A 14,042-nucleotide genomic window follows, 5' to 3' on the forward strand; every position below is an offset into this window, starting at 1 on the left:
GAATGCAAGTCCTTTCTATCTAAATCCCAGTGCCCTCACTGGTCTGAGTCATTTAATTTGTTTCAGCCTCTCGATTTCCATGATTTTTACCTATAGATCTGCTCTAAAGAGGCCATTACCCAGTGGTAATGATTATAGGGTCAAGAATCAGACTGCCTTAGTACAATCCTGAACTGGATTGTCATTCGCTGTGAACTGGGTGAGTTACTCAGTCCCTCTGCCTCCATTTCCTTATGTGTAAAGTGGGGATTGTCTCTTGCCTCAAAGGGCTATTTTGAGGATGAAATGAAATAATTCTTGTAAAGTGCAGTGCCTGGTTTGTAGTGAGAGAAACAGAGAGACAAAATCAGAGATGGAGATAGAGAGAGAGAAAGACAGAGGGTGTTGATGTCTTTGTAATGACTTTTGATCTTAGCTGAACTAAATCCCCAATCTCAGTGAGAGTAGACTTAATTTTCACCTTCTTCATGGTTTGTATTCCTCTAAAAGTCCCATAACTTTTGCAACTCTGTCCATAGGTTTTACTGTCCAGGACAACCAACCTCTCATAAATGGTCTCTGATCTTCCAGTCCTCGGAGAGCAAAGAACAGCTCACATTGCATATGTGAGACAGTGCAGAGATACTTCTTCAGTTAACATATTCTTCCTTGGGATATCTTAGACTTCTTCTTTACTGAATTACAGTGATATTGACCTATGACATTGTTATGGTTAAGAACACAAGGCTTGGGAGTCAGACTGTCCAGGTAAAAGTCTGACACTGTTTTTCTAGTACATGCATAAAACAGACTGATAATAAGACCCTCTTCTGGGATATGTTATGATGACTGAACAAGATGATCCATGTAAATGATCTATATAAGTATGAAGTGTACAGCACTGGGTGATTAATTCAAACCTTAACTCTTATTGTAAAAACCCACTTTGTTTCTACATTCAGTAAGCTCTGTTGCCCATACACAGTGATTAAGAGTAGGGTTGAGAAGTTACTAAACCCCAAATGAAGGACACACCCTTATTCTACTGAACAACCCTTCTGTTCACTGTTACCGTGAAGTTGAGGAAAAGTCTGCAGGAAAGTGACCACCCTTGTCTCAGGGCAAGTTATAAAGTGGATGTAAAAGTAACACCCTGAAAAAATTATGTCAAACATATGGGACTCAACTCTGACCACTGGGTTTGTAAAGCAGAATTAATTACCACAAGGCAGAAGAGCCAGTCATACCATGCTAGCCACTTACACTATCAGGTAAAATTTCCTATGAAATTACTGTTGAAAAGACACTAGAAAATAATATACAGAGACAATCTGTACATCTACATAACTCACATACAACACACAAAATTTTCAAGGAATCAAAGTCAACAGAAAGTATTTGTTTGTACGCATTATCCACCCAGTTTTATTCTTTTAGTAGCCATGAGCTAATCAGTTTACCCCCAAAGCCGTAAACAACATACTATTTCCACCCCATCAGCAAGCTTTTCCTTTATCTTTCCTGTTTTCTCCAAAATCAGTTCAGTTCAGTTTAGTTGCTCAGTCATGTTTGACTCCTTGCAACCCCAGTGGACTGCAGCACACCAGGCTTCCCTGTCTATCACCAACTCCCAGAGCTCGTTCAAACTCAAGTGCATCGTGTAGGTGATGCGATCCAACCATCTCATCCTCTGTTGTCCCTTTCTCCTGCCTTCAATCTTTCCCAGCATCAGGGTCTTTCCCAAGGAGTCAGTTCTTCACATCAGGTAGCCAAAGTATTGGAGTTTTAGCTTCAGCATCAGTCCTTCCAATGATTTCCTTTATGACTGACTAGTTGGATCTCCTTGCAGTCCAATTCCTTTTGGATTGACTGGTTTGGATCTCCAAAATACCTTGTATTAATTATGTTCCTTCAATCAGCCTGCTCCCTAATATGACTCAACAATTTTCATATGAGATTTTTCAACATTATGGAGCACAACTAGCTAGACATCTCTGACTTCCTCTTGAGCAGGAAGAGTGCAATTTTTGAGAGTGGACAAGTGTGCATCCAGGCTTTCAAGATCACTTCCCTTCATAACTTTTTTTTTTCTTCCACATCTTGTGACCTATACCATTGATGAGCTAATATAGTTAGGGCAGTGGAAAGACTATTCAAATTTGTAGACTCAGGAAATCAATTTAAATAAAAGTTAATTTCAGAGATATTAAATTCAGAGCAATCAAAGAAAAAGATCATAGTATAATCCAAGCTATGGATTTTCCAGTAGTCATGTACTGATATGAGAGTTGGACCATAAAGATGGGTGAGTGCCAAAGAACTAATGCTTTTGAAGTGTGTTGCTGGAGAAAACTCTGGAGAGTCCCTTGGACCGCAAGGAGGTCAAACCAGTAAATCCCAGAGGAAATCAACCCTGAATGTTGACTGGAAGGACTGATGCTGAAGTGGAAGCTCCAATACTTTGGCCACCTGATGTGAAGAGCTGACTCTTTGGAAGACTCTGATGCTGGGAAAGACTGAGGACAGGAGAAGTGGGTGACCTAAGATGAGATGGTGGGATAGCATCACTGACTCAATGGACATGAATTTGAGCAAACTCCGGGAGATAGTGAAAGACAGGGAAGCCTGGAGTGCAGTTCATGGAATTCATGGGACATGCTTAGTGACTGAACAATAACAATAAAATCACATATGAAAGAAAAATCAATGAAAGCAATATAGCTAAAAATTTTCCTTCAAAGGTAGAGGGAAATCTTATTCTTGTGTCATCAAGGCACACATAAGAAAGCAGAGAACTTTTTGGGATTCAAATATCACCAGTTAGAAATGACTCTCCTTGAATAGTGCTCTCCTCAAGGCACCCTTGACCTCTTTGCTCTTCAAGCTGTAGATCAGCGGGTTCAGCATGGGGTTGAAAAGACTATAAAACAGGGAAAGGATCTTCTGCTTCTCCTCAGGGTGGCAGGACTTGGGGGCCATGGACATGATGATGACACTGCCAAAGAAGAGCCCGACCATGCAGAGGTGGGAGGAGCAGGTGGAGAAGGCCTTCCTGCAGCCCTCAGCTGACTGGATCCTCAGGATGGCGGCCAGGATGCACACATAGGAGCCCAGCAGCAGGCAGAGGGGCCCGACGAAGACAAACACAGAAGCAGCAAAGATGACAAGTTGGTTGAGTTTAGTGTCAGTACAGGCCAGCTTGAGAACAGACAGGATTTCACAGAAGAAGTGGTTGATTTCATGAGGCCCACAGTAGGGCCGCCTCAGGACGAGACCCACGTGGACCAGGGCCAGGAGGGAGCCACATGCCCAGGAAGTCCCCACCAGGCTGATGCCGACTCTCCAGCTCACAATGACAGAATACCGGAGTGGGTGGCAGATGGCCACATACCGATCATAGGACATCACCACCTGGAGCACACACTCAGTGTGAGCAAAACTCAAAAAGAGAAAGGTCTGTGTGATGCAGCCAGCAAAGGAGATGGGCTTGGCTGGACTCAGGAGGTTGACCAGCATCTGGGGCACTGTGCTACAGGCGTAGGCCATGTCAGCGATGGCCAGGTGTGACAGGAAGAAGTACATGGAGGTGTGCAGTCTGCAGTCCAGTGAGATGAGCCCCAGGATGACCCCATTCCCCAGCAGGGTCAGGACATAGAATAGGAAGAAGAGCCCAAAGAGGAATAAGCAGATCCTTGGACCAAGACAAAATCCTAGTAGGATGAACTTTGTAACCATCATCTGATTTTTCTCTATTTCACTATTAAAAGAGAACCAGACTGCAAGGAGATCCAACCAGTCCATTCTGAAGGAGATAAGCCCTGGGATTTCTTTGGAAGGAATGATGCTAAAGCTGAAACTCCAGTACTTTGGCCACCCCATGTGAAGAGTTGACTCATTGGAAAAGACTCTGATGCTGGGAGGGATTGGGGGCAGGAGGAGAAGGGGATGACAGAGGATGAGATGGCTGGATGGCATCACTGACTCGATGGACATGAGTCTGAGTGAACTCCAGGTGTCGGTGATGGACAGGGAGGCCTGTTGTGCTGCGATTCATGGGGTCGCAAAGAGTCGGACACGACTGAGCGACTGAACTGAACCGAACAGAACAGTAGTCAAAACAATACGTTACCTGCATAAAAACAGAAACACAGGCCAATTAAACAGGACTGAGGGCACAGAAATAAATCCCTGCAAATATGTTCAACTAATATTTAACAAGGGAGCCAAGAATACTCAGTGGAGAAAGGATAGTCTCTTCAGTAAATGTGCACATTGGATATTCATATATAAAAGAATGAAAGTAGACTCCTATCTTACACCACTCACAAAAATTAATACACAGTGGATTAAAGTCTTAAACATAAGAACTGAAACTACAAAGAAATAAATAAAACATAAAATAAAAGATCCTTGATGTGGCTTTGGCAATGAATTTTTTGACATAACATCTAAAGCAAATAAAAAATAAACAAGTGGAACTACCTGAAACTAAAAAGGTTCTGCACAGCAAAGAAATAAAAAGATTAACACAATGAAAAGACAACATAAGGCATGGGAAAAGATACTTTCAAACCATATATATTGAACAAGGGGTTAATATTCAAAATATATATTTAAAAAACCACATACAACTCAGCAGCAAAAAAGCTAATCAGTTCAGTTCAGTCACCCAGTCGTGTCCGACTCTTTGTGACCCCATGAACTGCAGCACGCCAGGCCTCCCTGTCCATCACCAACTCCAGGAGCCTACCCAAACTCATGTCCATTGAGTTGGTGATGCCATCCAACCATCTCATCCTCTGTCATCCCCTTCTCCTCCTGCCTTCAATCTTTCCCAGCATCAGGGTCTTTTCCAATGAGTCAGCTCTTCATATCAGGTGGCCAAAGTATTGGAGTTTCAGCTTCAACATCAGTCCTTCCAATGAACACCCAGGACTGATCTCCTTTAGGATGGACTGGTTGGATCTCCTTGCAGTCCAAGAGACTCTCAAGAGTCTTCTCCAACACCACAGTTCAAAATCATCAATTCTTCGGCACTCAGCTTTCTTTATAGTCCAACTCTCACATCCATACACGACTACTGGAAAAACCATAGCTGTGACTAGATGGACCTTTGTTGCCAATAATCCAATCTAAATGTGAGTAAAGAATCTGAATGGACATTTTCCCAAAGAATACATACAGATAGCCAAAGGGACTTGAAACATTACTCAGTATCACTCAATATCAGACAAATGCAAATCAATATCACAGTGACATATCACATCATGCCTGTTAGAATGGTTATGATCAAAAAGATAAAAGATGACAAATGTTGACAAAGATGTGAAGAAAAGGGAACCCTTTTACACTGTTGGTAGAAGTGAAAATTGTTACAGTTACTGTGTAAAACAATATGAAAGTTTTCCCTGAAAATAAAAATGGAATTACCATATGATCTAGCAATTTCTCCTGAGCATTTATCTAAAGGAAAATAAAGAACACTAACTCAAAAAGTTATCTGTACCCCCATGTTAATATCAGCATTACTCACAATAGTAAAGAAAAGGAAACCACCTAAGTGTTCACCAGCAGATGAGAGGATAAGAAGTAGAGAGAGAGTGTGTGTGTTCAGCCACAAAAAGAAGGGAATCCTGAGACATGAACAGACCTTGAGGGCATTCTGTTTAGTGAGATAAATGAGACAGAGAAAGACAAATACTGCATGATTTGAGGAAAACATTTTGGGAGATACGGGGCTGGAACATAGCTTGATGAAGAAATTATAAAGCGTGTTATTCTACATCTGTGACTTCCAAATATTGGTCTATAACATTCAATAGCATCATAAATTGCTATTGGTAATATTTGGATAATGATAATATTTAAAAATGCAGTTTTCTAAAATACTTCCCACGTCTACTGAATCAGTGATGTAATGGTGGGTCAGGAGATTTACTCTATTTCTAATAGGCATCTCAAATAATCTTATGAGGGGTTGGGCTTGAGAGCTTTTGAAATAATATCCTCCTAGGTCATTGTCAACACTGATGCGATCATCTTTTCATAAAACTCTCTATTCCCAGCACTCTCTTCATGGCATTCTTAACTTCTGAATTCTTAAGAGTATAGATAAGGGGATTGAGCATGGGGTTGAAAAGGCTGTGAAACAGGAGAAGACATTTCTTCTGTTCCTTGGGGTTCCCATATCTGGGTCCAACATACATGATAATGGCTGTGCCATAAAAAAGTCCGACCACAAAGAGGTGAGATGAGCAGGTGGAGAAGGCTTTGCTGTGCCCTTCCCCCGACTGGAGCCTAAGCATGGCATGGAAGATGCACACATATGAGATTATAACTGAGGAGAAGGGTCCCACTAGCACAGAAACTGCTCCAGCCAATACCATAAGCTCATTGATGTGTGTGTCTGTGCAAGCAAGTTTGAGAACAGCCATGATTTCACAGAAGAAATGATCGATTTTCTGGGCCATGCAGAACGGTAAGGGCATAAGTAACACTAGATGAACCAAAGACAGAAGGATTCCAATGGTCCAGGAAGTCACCACCAGCATGACGCAGACTGTCCAGCTCATGATGACTGAATACCGGAGAGGGTGGCAGATGGCCACATACCGATCATAGGACATCACCACCAGGAGAAGACATTCTGTGACCGCAAATGTCAAGAAGAGAAAGGTCTGTGTGATGCAGCCAGCAGAGATGGGCTTGGCTGGACTCAGGAGGTTGGCCAGCATCTGGGGCACCGTGCTGCAGGCGTAGGCCATGTCAGCGATGTCCAGGTATGAGAGGAAGAAGTACATGGGGGTGTGCAGTCTGGGGTCCAGTGAGATGAGCCCCAGGATGACCCCGTTCCCCAGCAGGGTGAGGACACAGAACAGGGAGAAGGCCCAAAGAGGAGCATCTGAGTCCTTGTATCAACAGGAAATCCAAGTAGGATGAACTCAGTGACAGAGGACATATTGTCTCCCATAGCCCTATGACAGAAGGAACTGAGTTAATGTCCAGGGTTAAAGAGAAGTCTCTTAAAAGAGAGCTGTGTCACCTTATACCTTTCTGTGGTGTAAAAATGTATTCAGAAACCCTTTTGGTGATTTTTTGTGTTTTTAAATGAAATTTTAAATAATATATTTGGTAATCCTAAAATGTATACATATACATAAACACATATATACATATATTTTCTTTCTTGTTAAGTTTTTAAGAGGCTAAATTTTCAAAATAAGTATGTTGCCACATGTTAATCAAATATAGAGTTTTCGTTTCACTCAGTGAACTATCTCATATCATTGAAATAAATTCTATTCTTTGCCTATATTAATGTTATCTGTATTTTTTCCCAGAAACTATGACCCTTACCTGATATACATGCTTATGTCCTTAAGCTGCAATACATCAAATTTTGAGTTAGAAGGGTTTATCAAGGACAGTGCATACTAAGGGCAAACATACCATTTTCCTACATACACCATTAGCAATTAACCACTTGCCTGCCTGTTGAGACACACTTTTCACTTCTGCATCTAAGTGGTTACCTCCACAACTAATATTGCATGAAATCTCTGCTTGTTCAAGTGTAAAAACCTGTTTTCAGCCTACAATCTGTTCTTTCACATTGAGTTTTTCACAATATTCAGATGAATATTTATATGAATTACTAAATAGATTTGTACTGTGCTGTTTATATAAACATAAAAACAAAATCAATAATTTCTTTAGATTAGGACTCATTATTGATATATAGGGGCTTCCCTTATAGCTCATTCAGTAAAACAATCTGCCAGCAGTACAGGTGACTGGGGTTTGACGCCTGGGTTGGGACAATCCCCTGGAGAAGGAAATAGCAACCCACTCCAGTATCCTTTCCTGGAAAATCTCATAGACAGAGAAGAATGGTGAGCTGCAGTCCATGGGGTCGCAAAGAGTTGGGCACGACTGAATGACTTCACTTTCACTTTTCACTTTCATGCGTTGGAGAAGGAAATGGCAACCCACTCCAGTGTTCTTGCCTGGAGAATCCCAAGGATGTGGGAGCCTGGTGGGCTGCCATCTATGGGTCGCACAGAGTCGGACACGACTCAAGCAACTTAGCAGCAGCAGCAGCACAAAGGCAATTAAGAAACTTGTGTGTCTAGAGATGAATGTTGTATGGACCCCACAACACCTTCATGCAGAAAAAAGCAAACATACCCGGTATAGCTAAATTTCCTGACAATTCTGAAAGACTTGCTCCTCCTCTGAGGACTGCCGAAAAAGGACCTTGGTTACTCATGCTGCCTAAGAGAAGAGAAGGCTTTATTCATTTATAATATCCACAGGGCTCCTTCCCAATTGTCACGAGGGTTTATGTAGGGCACAGTAGGTTTCACTTATACCACTGTGCTCCCTATAGAGGCACACAGAAGCCAACCACTGCCCCCGTTCTGAGATGGAAGAGGATTTGTAGTCTCTGAGGAAACAGGAGAAATAGCAAGATCTTTAGAGGTTAAGAAACTCTAATTAGGGTATTAAGGTAATACCTTAATAACAAAAAGAATACACACATATTAAGTTATGTTCTGGTTGTTGTTGTTCAGACACTAAGTCATAGCCAAATCTGTGACCCCATGAATTGCAGCACACCAGGCTTTCCTGTCTTTCACTATCTCCTGGAGTTTGCTTAAACTCATGTCAATTGAATCAGTGATGCCATCCAACCACCTCATCCTCTGTCTCCCCCTTCTCCTCTTGCCCTCAATCTTTCCCAGCATCAGTCCAATGAGTTGGACTTTTCCAATGAGTTGTCTCATAGCAGCCAAATTATTCATAGCATATGTCCAAATTATTGGAGCTTCAGCATCAGTCCTTCCAGTGAATACTCAGGGTTGATTTCCTTTATTATTAACTGATTTGATCTCCTTGCAATCCAAAGGGCACTTTCAAGAGTCTTCTCCAGCACCACAGTTCAAAAACATCAATTCTTCAGTGCTCAGCCTTCTTTATGGTCCAACTCTCACTCTCTGGCTACCCCATGAATATCACTGCTACCCCAATACAGGAATTTGTTATGGTTCATGAATTTTTATTTCGGTCCAGCTCCCAAACATACAAGAGGCACTTGGGAGATGCAGAGATTGATTCTTGCTTATTATCTGGTAGTGAAACAGAAACTCGACAGTAATTCCTGAAGCTATATTTCTTTCCGTGTACTTGGTCTCATTTTGCAGCTATGGTGAATCTTGTGGTAGAATAAAAAAGTCTTAATCATCACATCATTTTAGATAGCAACTCGGAACCTACACCCTTGAGCACCGATCTGGAAATGTGTGGGCATCCTTGTTAGGGTTTCATGTTGGATGTGCCCTACAGCTTGTGGATCTGTCTGGAGGATGAATGAGTAAAGTGCAAGGGCTGATGAAGTTTACTTTTGAAAAGCTATTGATAATTTCTGGTGCTGTCCTCATTGAAAATGTAAGCTCTATAAAAGTAGAGGGCCACTCCTGTCCTCTTTATCCTTATGGTGGGGCACATATATTCTACCTGTCAGAGTAGGCATATACTACTATCAGTATATACTGAAGAGCAGTATTCCAATTCTTCAGAGTGTTATCAACAACCCAGTACTCCAAATCTGCATGTCAGGTTACAATTTTTATCTGATCTACAAGGTCTGAGTAATACAATATGTATTGTTGTTACTCAGTCACTAAGTCCTGTCTGACTCCTTGCAACCCCATGGACTGCAGCATGCCAGGCTCCTCTGTCCTTCACTATCCCCTGGAGTTTGCTGAAACTCTTGTGCATTGAGTTGATGATGCCATCGAACGGTCTCATCCTCTATCTCCAAAGTATTGGAGCTTCAGCCTCTGTCCCTGCAATGAATAACAATATTTATTGGAACCAATTGATTCCTTGGCCATTTGCCCTTTGTCACTCCTTTGCTGTGAAATGAGAATATTGGACTGAGGTGATATTATATATATCTGAAATCACATGATCTAATAGCGCTCAGTGGAGGTATTGATCAAGATACTATGAACAAGAAAGGGAAATTCATAGTTGTGATTGATATCATCTGCAACCCAATGGATCATTGCCCTATATAGGGTGGAAGGATTCAGTATGCAATCACTGACTTGGTGGCAGTGGTGGTTTAGTCATTAAGTTATGTCCAACTCTTGCAACCTCATGCCAGGTTCCTCTGTCCATGGGATTTCCCAGGCAAGAATACTGGAGTGGGTTTCTATTTCCTTCTCCAATCAGTTGACTTACTGGTCCCCTTAAGAGGAAGGTACCATATTGAGGGCTCAGCATTGGGCTTTGCTGTCAACAGAGCAGATATTCAGCACAGTAGAGCAGCCTTGGTGAGAGGCAGCCTATGCTGTTATATTCACGCAAAGCCCCCATCGCATTGCTTACTGCATTTGTGTGCTCACTGTACAGTCAGTGGAGAGGCGGAAGCAGAGGCTGCCCGACATCTACTGAGTCATCCTACACCTGGTTGATTAATGCATCTTCTGCAATGATGTCTTTGGTTGGCATGAGTGTGCAATGCACAGATTCAGATACTTTGTGTGCTATCTCACATCTTTTTCCCACACCTCCATTCACCCAGTATCCCAACTGTGCTCCTTCCAGGTCCATGACCAACCAGTCAACCCATTTGCCATTGTCCAGGAGACCGTGAATGGTCCCATCTCAGGAAACTTCTCTCTCCACAAGGTAGATGAATAGTTGAATGGCTAGCTATGGGCAATGACAAATTTACTCTAATTACCTTTAAGGCCCCACACCTGAGTGTTACATATATTGCACCAATATAACAAGTCAAACCATCCTTGTATCAAGCCCTTCTTCCTAAACTATCAACTGGTTGTAGGAAATCTCTTGGAGATTTTTCACATGCACGTGTGTGCACGCACACACATTAGAGGGAGGCATCAGTGATACAGGTGATGTGGAGGTCTGGACCAGCTGTTCATCCACTTGCTTTTGTCTTCTGCAGGTGTTCTTGGCCTAAGTTATTCCACATTCAGGGTATAATGCGTAGTTGCTGTGATCACAGTGTCTCATGACTTGGAGGGGTCTGACAGCATCTCAGTTCAAACAGGCTACTCTGAATTTATAGTAACTTGATGTTCTTTGATTAGTCTCTACTAAGTCTCAGAAATATGTGAAGAATGGTGTTTCTGAAAGGTGTATTGTCCTTGCTGAACCTGGAAAGCCTTGATGCAGAGTCCCTGTGGCCTGTCCCACGATTCACCTATATGGGCTCAGCAGAGTCATATTTATCTACCAGAGATAAGTTTCAGATTCATGTGGTCTCCCAGTCCAAAGTTCCAAGTGCTAGAGCTATAATACAAAGTGTGTAGTTCAACGAATTTTCATAGATCAATACATGCATGTAAGCACCATCCAGAAGAAAGTATAGAATGTCTCCATCACTACAGAAAATTCCTCTGACCCCTCTCATTGCTGTTAACAGAAATCACTTTCCTACTCCAAGGTAACCACTATACTGACTTCTGTCACACAGATTTGTTTTGCCTGTTTTTGAACTTTTATAAATAAGTTTCACACAGTGAACACTTTTGTTTCTGGCTTCTTTGACTCAATAAAATATTTTTGAAATTCACTTATGCTGTTGGTGTATCAGAGGTTCACTCTTTTTATGCTGCATAATATTTGATATGAACATTCCAAAATTCACTTGTCTATCCTACTCTTCATGGATATTTGGGTTCTTTTTAGTTTTTGGTTATTGTGACTTAAGTTTCTATGAATATTCTTACACTTGTTTTCACTGGGTGTATGCCAAGGAATAGACTTACCAAACCATAGGATAGGCACATGCTATTTTTATTAATAGCAAATATTGCCAGTTTTCCAGTGTGGTTTTATCATTTTACATTCCCACCAACAGTTGATATTAATTTTGTAATTTTAATTAATGTGATATATCTCTGTGATTTTATTTACATTTTATTGATGACTAATTGTATTGAACACATTATCATATGCTCATTGACCTTTAGCTAACCTTTTGTATTAAGGGTTTATTCAAATCTTTTGCCCATCTTTTGAGTTTTTTTTTTTTTGTCTCTCTCTCTCATAATGATTTGTAGGCATTCCCTATAGAGCCTGTGAGATGAGTGCAATTGTGCAGTAGTTTGAGCATTCTTTGGCATTGCCTTTCTTTGGGATTGGAATGAAAACTGACCTTTTCCAGTCCTGTGGCCACTGCTGAGTTTTGTAAATTTGCTGACATATTGAGTGCAGCACTTTCACAGCATCATCTTTTAGGATTTGAAATAGCTCAACTGGAATTCCATCACCTCCCCTAGTTTTGTTCGTAGTGATGCTTTCTAAGGCCCACTTGAGTTCACATTCCAGGATGTATGGATCTAGGTGAGTGATCACACCATCATGAGTATCTGGATCATGAATATCTTTTTTGTATAGTTCTTCTGTGTATTCTTGCCACTTCTTATTATCTTCTGCTTCTGTTAGATCTATATCTTTTCTGTCCTTATTTTGCCCATCTTTGCATGAAATATTCCCTTGGTATCTCTAATTTTCTTGAGACTTTCCCATTCTATTGTTTTCCTCTATTTCTTTGCACTGATCACTGAGGAAGGCTTTCTCATCTCTCTTTGCTATTCTTTGGAACTCTACATTCAAATGGGTATATCTTTCCTTTTCTCCTTTGCTTTTGGCTTCTCTTCTTTTTACAACTATTTATAAGTCCTCCTCAGACAGCCATTTTGCTCTTCTGCATTTCTTTTTCTTAGTGATGGTTTTGAATCCTGTCCCCTATACAATGTTACAAACCTCCATCCATATTTCTTCAGGCACTCTGTCTATCAGATCTAATCCCTTAAATCTATTTCTCACTTGCACTGTATAATCATAAGGAATTTGATTTAGGTCATACCTGAATGGTCTAGTGGTTTTCCCTACTTTCTGCAATTTAAGTCTGAACACAGTCAGTTCCCAGTCTTTTTTCTGCTGACTACAGAGCTTCTCCATTTTTAGCTGCAAAGAATGTAATCAACCTGATTTTGGTGTTGACCATCTGGTGATGCCCATGTGTAGAGTCTTCTCTTGTGTTGTTGGAACAAGGTGTTTGCTATGATCAGTGCATTCTCTTGGCAAAACTCTGTTAGCTTTTTCCCTGCTTCATTCTGTACTCCAAAGCCAAATTCTGTTACTCCAAGTGTTTCTTGACTTCCTACTTTTGCATTCCAGTCCCCTGTAATGAAAAGGATGTGTTTTTTGGGTGTTAGTTCTAGAAGGTCTTATAGGTATTCATAGAACCAATCAACTTCAGCTTCTTTAGCATTACTGGTCGCGGCATAGACTTGGATTACTGTGATATTGAATGTTTTGCCTTCGAAATTAACAGAGATCATTCTGTCATTTTTGAGACTGCATCCAAATACTGCATTCTAGACTCTTTTGTTGACTATGATGGCTACTCCATTTCTTCTAAGGGATTCTTGCCCACATTAGTGGATATAATGGTCATCATCTGACATGCTAGTAAAGTAATGCTCAAAATTCTCCAAGCCAGGCTTCAACAGTATGTGAATCATGAAGTTCCAGATGTTCAAGCTGGATTTAGAAAAGGCAGAGGAACCAGAGGTCAAAGTGCCAACACCTGGTGGATCATCGAAAAAGCAAGAGGGCTCCAGAAGAACATCTATTTCTGCGTTAATGACTATGTCAAACCTTTGACTGTGTGGATCATGACAAACTGTGGAAAATTGTAAAGAAATGGGAATACCAGACCACCTGGCCTTCCTCTTGAGAAATCTGTATGCAGGTAGAAAGCAACAGTTAGAACTGGACATGGAACAACAGATTTGATTCCAAATCAACAACAAATTGATTCCAAATTGGGAAAGGAATATGTCAAGGCTGTATATTGTCACTCCGCTTATTTAACTTATATGCAGAGTACATCATGAGAAATGCTGGGCTGGATGAAGCAGAAGCTGGAATCAAGATGGCCAGGAGAAATATCAATAACCTCAGATACGCAGATGACACCATCCTTATGGCAGAAAACAAAGAACTAAAGAGCC

General features: G+C 41.2%; 1 protein-coding gene and 1 pseudogene across 1 annotated transcript; both read right to left on the bottom strand.

Moving 5' to 3' along the window:
* Window positions 1-2,799: 2,799 nt before the first annotated feature.
* Window positions 2,800-3,726, bottom strand: LOC113891793 (olfactory receptor 2A1/2A42-like). The gene has a single exon (XM_027540276.1). It carries the CDS (start codon window positions 3,715-3,717, stop codon window positions 2,800-2,802), a length of 918 nt encoding a protein of 305 aa, XP_027396077.1. The 5' UTR covers window positions 3,718-3,726.
* Window positions 3,727-6,014: 2,288 nt separating this feature from the next.
* LOC113891794 lies at window positions 6,015-6,949 on the bottom strand (annotated as a pseudogene).
* Between the last annotated feature and the right edge of the window lie 7,093 nt (window positions 6,950-14,042).

The sequence above is a fragment of the Bos indicus x Bos taurus genome, chromosome 4 (genome assembly GCF_003369695.1).
Source record: "Bos indicus x Bos taurus breed Angus x Brahman F1 hybrid chromosome 4, Bos_hybrid_MaternalHap_v2.0, whole genome shotgun sequence".
Taxonomy (NCBI): domain Eukaryota; kingdom Metazoa; phylum Chordata; class Mammalia; order Artiodactyla; family Bovidae; genus Bos; species Bos indicus x Bos taurus.

Bases quoted from the DNA above. Each gene is read 5' to 3' on its own strand.
- LOC113891793 (XM_027540276.1), bottom strand. From the start codon at position 3,717: ATGATGGTTACAAAGTTCATCCTACTAGGATTTTGTCTTGGTCCAAGG.